The sequence below is a fragment of the Benincasa hispida genome, unplaced genomic scaffold (genome assembly GCF_009727055.1).
Source record: "Benincasa hispida cultivar B227 unplaced genomic scaffold, ASM972705v1 Contig557, whole genome shotgun sequence".
NCBI classification, from domain to species: domain Eukaryota; kingdom Viridiplantae; phylum Streptophyta; class Magnoliopsida; order Cucurbitales; family Cucurbitaceae; genus Benincasa; species Benincasa hispida.
The window spans coordinates 655,014-660,725 of NW_024064924.1; the positions used below are offsets into that span (position 1 = coordinate 655,014).

At 30.3% G+C, this 5,712-nt stretch overlaps 1 protein-coding gene across 1 annotated transcript; it reads right to left on the reverse strand.

Annotated features, from left to right (window-relative positions):
- Window positions 1–1,591: 1,591 nt before the first annotated feature.
- LOC120069718 (embryo-specific protein ATS3B-like) lies at window positions 1,592–3,275 on the reverse strand. The gene is made up of 3 exons (XM_039021506.1): window positions 2,963–3,275; window positions 2,725–2,832; window positions 1,592–2,083 (listed from the first exon to the last, which is right to left on the reverse strand). Exons 1-3 carry the CDS (start codon window positions 3,071–3,073, stop codon window positions 1,760–1,762), a joined length of 543 nt encoding a protein of 180 aa, XP_038877434.1. The 5' UTR covers window positions 3,074–3,275; the 3' UTR covers window positions 1,592–1,759.
- Between the last annotated feature and the right edge of the window lie 2,437 nt (window positions 3,276–5,712).

Below are 5,712 nucleotides of genomic sequence, written 5' to 3' on the forward strand. Positions count from 1 at the left end.
TTAAATTTTATGGTCTAATGATTATTCAATTATAAGTATTAATATCTAAATATATTCAATTATAGTATGAATTATTAGCTCTTTTTTCTCTTTTTTTTTTTTATATATATTTCTATGGAAAGTTCAAATAAAGTGAAAGACTCTCGCTCTCTCCTAAGATCTTGCTCTCTCACTCTCGCTCTCTCCTAAGATCTCGCTCTCTCGATCTCGCTCTCGCACTCTCACTCTCGCTCTCTCTCAATATCTCGTTCCTCTCTGTTATTGTTGTTATTTTTCCATTAATGATTACTAGCTTTCATTTCTTCTGGAACTCACAAACACTTTTTTGATTATGGATCTACTTTTTTGTTCGTATACAAAGCTAATTCGGAATTGCTTTCATTCCAAGGCATAACTTGTATCCATGCGCTTCATATTCGCCTAGAGTTCGCTTCCAGAAATATAGCCATCCCACCCTCCAACAAAAGAAAAAGAAAACACGTCAATCCACAAGCTCGAAATGAACTTATGTATTGTTTCCAAGTTTTTCTTTGTTTGTCGAGTTCTCAACGTTCGACCTCCACATTAGTCGAGTTCTCAATGTTCAACCTCTAGCTTCGAATTCCCAAAACAACAATATTTCTCTAATAAGTTTCAAAACAACAATATTTCTCTAATAAGTTTTGAAAACAACAATATTAATATTAAAGGTCCATCATTTCTATGTAAAATCTTTTCTTTTTTTCTCTCTAGAGAACCGTTAGTAAGCAAAATGGAAATAAATGTTAAAAGTTTATTTCACGACTAAGAAATTAAGGTTTATGAGGACCAAATTGATTTTTAAGTACAAAATTGATTCATTTGTTAATCAATCACGATAGTAGGGATTGAAGATAATCATTAATTATAAGAAACAATGTACGTTAACCTAACAGTATTACTTATTGGTAAAGAAAGAAAGAACCATTAACCTATCCAGATTGCCTCACAAGACACTGATATTTAAAACTATTATATAAATTTGAAACTATCTTTTAACACACTTTTTTTTTTTAGTTCAAATCATCACTCTACATTTGTTCTACTAAAATATTAATTATGAAATATTAATCCATTTATACGTCAAATATAGGCCTAAAGTTAATCATCCACTCTGATAACAAAGTGCAAATTTATGAGCGATTTCAAAATCATCAAAATCATCAAAATCACTTTTGTTAGGTTTAAAATCCTCTAAAACACGTTTTTAATCACTCGAAATTAATTTAATATTATATTTTACATTTTTAAATACAATTTTTCATATAATCAAAATTAGTTTTGAAAAATTAAAAACATGTTTTATATTGATATTTGAAAATAACGAATGATTTTAATCATTTTAAAACCACTTCCAAATATATCTAATTTCAATCTAAAAGCATTTATTAATATTATTTATTTAAAAACAAAAACAAAAAAAAAAAAACATCCAACCTCTAACGTTATAGAGACCGGGAGCATGACCTAGCTTACACATGGTTGCTATAACAAAGTTTTATAGGATAAAGCCGATAACAAAAGAAGAATCCCATCTGAATCAAAGGCCAAAATATCAAAAAAAGAAAAAACAAACAAACAAAACCAGAAATTTCTCTATTTCCCAATTCCATAGTAAGATATTCGAAAGCTTATCCCAAGTCAAGAATCTCAATCACCATCCTCTATACTAAAAGTGCTACAAGTAAAATATATTCTTATCAAGGATAGAACATGAACAGCATCCTAACACAGCACAATATTACAAGAGAAGTAGAAGAATAGACACTAAAATGACATATAAGAACCTTACGCAACTTGAACAACGGTTTGAAGACGAAGGATGACCACACAAGTTAAACCCGAACCAGACGTCGTTTGGTATGGCGGTGTTGTAGTTAAACGTGACAGGTCTAGAATTACCACCAGAGATTTTCACTGTTGTTGGGATCCAGGCATCCGGTCCAGAGCGATAAAGATAGACATAGCAAATTTGGTAAGCACAAGGTCCATTTATGCCAAATGTATCAGAAGAACATCTTTCAAATATCCTTCTAGATGGGTCATCAAGCCTTGGCACATAAATCTGATACACAATTCAAAACCACTCATTATACAAAACAAACTTCTTCAATGATAAATTGTAACATGTTAAATTTTCCCCAAATTTATCTGAAAGTAAAGACGACCTATATTGTTTTCGAATTATCACATAGTGTTCTTTCAAATTCCTGTATTTCATTTTCAACATTGTGAATTGCTGATGTTTCGAAAGACTTTTAAAATGTTTTAGGAAGTTCTAGACATGTCAATGGGCTATAAGATATTGCTCAACTGGCTAATGACTATGAATGTTTTCTAAGATATGTTAATTTACCAATAAATGAAAACCTGTTTTGAAGTTCTCGAAACATATAAATCGACAGACTATCATCCCATCATAATCAAGATTCAAGAAATAGAACCCCGACTAGATTTCAATTTCATTCTGTATGGAAAAGATAAAGGATAACACCAATCTATTAATGTAACCTAAGATATGAATATGAGTTTATATCTGTAATCAAATGGAAAATTTTCCGAAACTCAGATGCAATATTCAACTCCGATTTTTCTCATCAACCATTTGAAATATCTGAAATTAGTTAAATCGTGATCGATCAAGAAGCCTAGGGCTTTCTATTCCGATAAAATGAATGGGAAAATGAAGATTTAAACGAAGAAAACCTGGTTTCCATAAGCATCGCCGAACGAAAGACTGATCTGATCCCTTGTGAATGTAGGCGACGAACAGCTCGTCGATATAACAACCGAATAAGAACAACTTCCGAGTTGCTTCAACATCAGAAAGTTACAAACAGAAGAGTAAAAGAAAAACACGAAATCGATGTCAGATACAGGGTATATAACAGATCGAAAATCAGCAAAAATGGAAATGGAAATAATCAATACGAAACGGCGATACCTGAATATAGGTTAAATTAAAGGATTCAGCGGTTTGGGGCAGCAATTCGGTGGCTTCTAAGGGAGCGAAAAGAATGGCGGAGGTAAGCAGAAAACAGAGTACCCCTTTCATTTCCTTTATTCTGGCTTTGGCTTTGGCTTTGGAGAAGAAGAGTATGGAAAAGACTACCGAGACGGATGATGATTCGTACAACGAGCAAATATTTAATTGAACTATTGAAGGGAAAATTCTGCAAAATGATCCAATAATCAAAACTTCTCTATGACAGACTCATCCCTAGAAACTTAATTACCTTCTTCCCATGTGAAATTACTCGAATACCTTCGTTTAGGAACCCACTTAACTCATTTATTCTTTTTCATCTTTTTTATCTTTCCTTCCAACCATCGAAATCATAATTAAATGCAATCATTTATTCTCAACCAATATTGTATTATTAGAATCAATGCTACTAGATCTTAACTATAGGACTAAGTGATGAAATATCATTTTCAACTCTTCAGTTTCAATCGAACACTATCACTTCCCCATTCCTCTATCAATTTCAGTCGAACACAAATCGTTTCCAACATCAGTTTACGGGTCTAGTTCAAGCATTCATCGAAGAAGATCATTCTACAAACCCAGAAACTAATATTATAAGTCTTTGTTATTCAATTGAAACAAATACTTTCTCCATTGCTCTATCAATTTCCTTTAAGTCTTTGATATTTGATTTGTGTTGTAGAAGTTCGTTCACTATTATATATGCGATCATGTACTATTGTATATGTGGTCGTGTATCATTAGATGCACAATCGTGGACTACCACATATATGATTGTGAATCATTATATATTAGATTGTGTGTCATTATATATACGATCGTATACCTTTTTGTAGGTGATCCACACATTTTTGTTTATGTAATTTCAAGGTTTAATCGATTATTATAATTATCATATTGCAGATCAATGACATTACTTTGTATCTTTGTACGGTTACATGAAAAGTCTAAAGATTAGATTCAATATATCGTTTAGTGAACTAGTGAGTCTTCTACACCGACGATTAAATATCGATCCGAATAGATTAGATACAATATTAGCTATAGACAGGCTTACCGCGCAAGAGAATATGCATTGGTATATGCACGAGGGCCGCCAGAAGGATCATATGCCTTTGTTAACGCATACGGTCAAACACTTAACTCTAGAGTAGCGTGATAAGTTAATTTGAAATGTTCAAATTAGAATTAAATGAAATTGGAGAAATAATATTTAAATATGATTTAAATATTTGAAGATGGTATTATGTAAAATTAATTTAATATTTGATATTAAATTAATTAGAATTATTTAAATTGTTTATATAATTATTTATTAAGAAAATTAATTTATGAAATTAATTTTGTAAAATTAATAATATTTTCAATTTTTTTTAAATAAATTTATATATGAAATCAATTTTTGATAAATTGAAAAAGAAAGAAAAAACACAAAATGGAAAATTAGTTTTTTTCATTGTCTTCATCAAATAGCTCACTGACAACACACCATCTTCAAGCTTCATTTACTCCAAGCATGAGTTGCATCTCATGCAGTAATTATCTTTGCATAATGGTCTGCAATATATTGAAGAGATTGGAGTGAGTTCGAAGTAAGGCAACATATCAAAATTTTCTGAAAAATTTGCGAGAAGAAAAGAGTTCTTTCGTTGGGTTGGTGCAGTAAGTTTGTCTCCAAATTTCCTTAATTCAAGCTTATTTTGAGTCTCACAACTCAATCTAGAGCACTAAGAGGATAGTAGGGAAGATCTTTGGGTGGTCTACAACAAGATTCAGAGGAGATTTGCAGCTGGATTCAAGCTTTGAAGGAGTTCTACAAAGGTATATCACGAAGCCCATTTATTTCTGCTGAAGCATGCTTTCATTTTTGCCAAAATTAATGATTAGAGTGCTTATGGATCCTTGTCACTTCCGTTGCACAATGGTACGTTCCAACACAATTAAGCATACATATACGTATAGAAATTAAGAAGAAGAAAATATTCAAAAAACGTACCCTTGAAGACTAGTCTCTTCATGATTTCCTTTCCAAAAACTTCGAACACGAACGTGTTCAAAAATAACAAAGTCCACCACGTGAAGACCTCAATATTCTCAGGGTAGAGAATCGTAGAGAGTTTATGAGCTTCTTTGAATAAATTGGATAGGGAATGATTTTTTTTTTTTTTTAGAGAAAATGCATTTTTCCAAAACCTTCAACAACTTCAATATTCTCAACGCCTTATAACTGCAACACATTTTGAAGTATTTATAATAGTGTAAGTGGAAGATGAAAGAACCTTTCTTTTCATCTTCTAATTAACAATGAAAGAATTTATTAAAGAAAATGAAAGGTTTATAAGTTATTTAAAGAAAATGAAAGGTTTATGTAATTAAAAATACATATAATTAAATAAAACTAATTTTTCATTGAATTAATATATATTTTAACCAACAACCTATTTTATGTAATTAAAAAAATAATAAAACTAATTTTTATTTAATTTTTATATATACTTTAATTTAAAACTATAAAAACAAATTCTCTCAATTATTTAATATAAATCAAATTCATATTAAGTTTGATATTTTTCCTTAAATTATATCTTATATAATTTTATATAAATAATTTTTGTTAATTTAAACAATTCAAATTAATCCGAATTAATTTGATTCTCATTTTTATCCCATTTAAGCTAACGAGGAGACCTTATGGATCTATAGTT

Excerpts from the sequence above, each read along its gene's own strand:
- LOC120069718 (XM_039021506.1), bottom strand. The coding sequence starts at position 3,073 with ATGAAAGGGGTACTCTGTTTTCTGCTTACCTCCGCCATTCTTTTCGCT. Across the intron at positions 2,833-2,962 it reads TTAATTTAACCTATATTCAG|CAACTCGGAAGTTGTTCTTA; the intron begins GTATCGCCGTTT and ends CTGATGTTGAAG. Across the intron at positions 2,084-2,724 it reads GCGATGCTTATGGAAACCAG|ATTTATGTGCCAAGGCTTGA; the intron begins GTTTTCTTCGTT and ends ATTGTGTATCAG.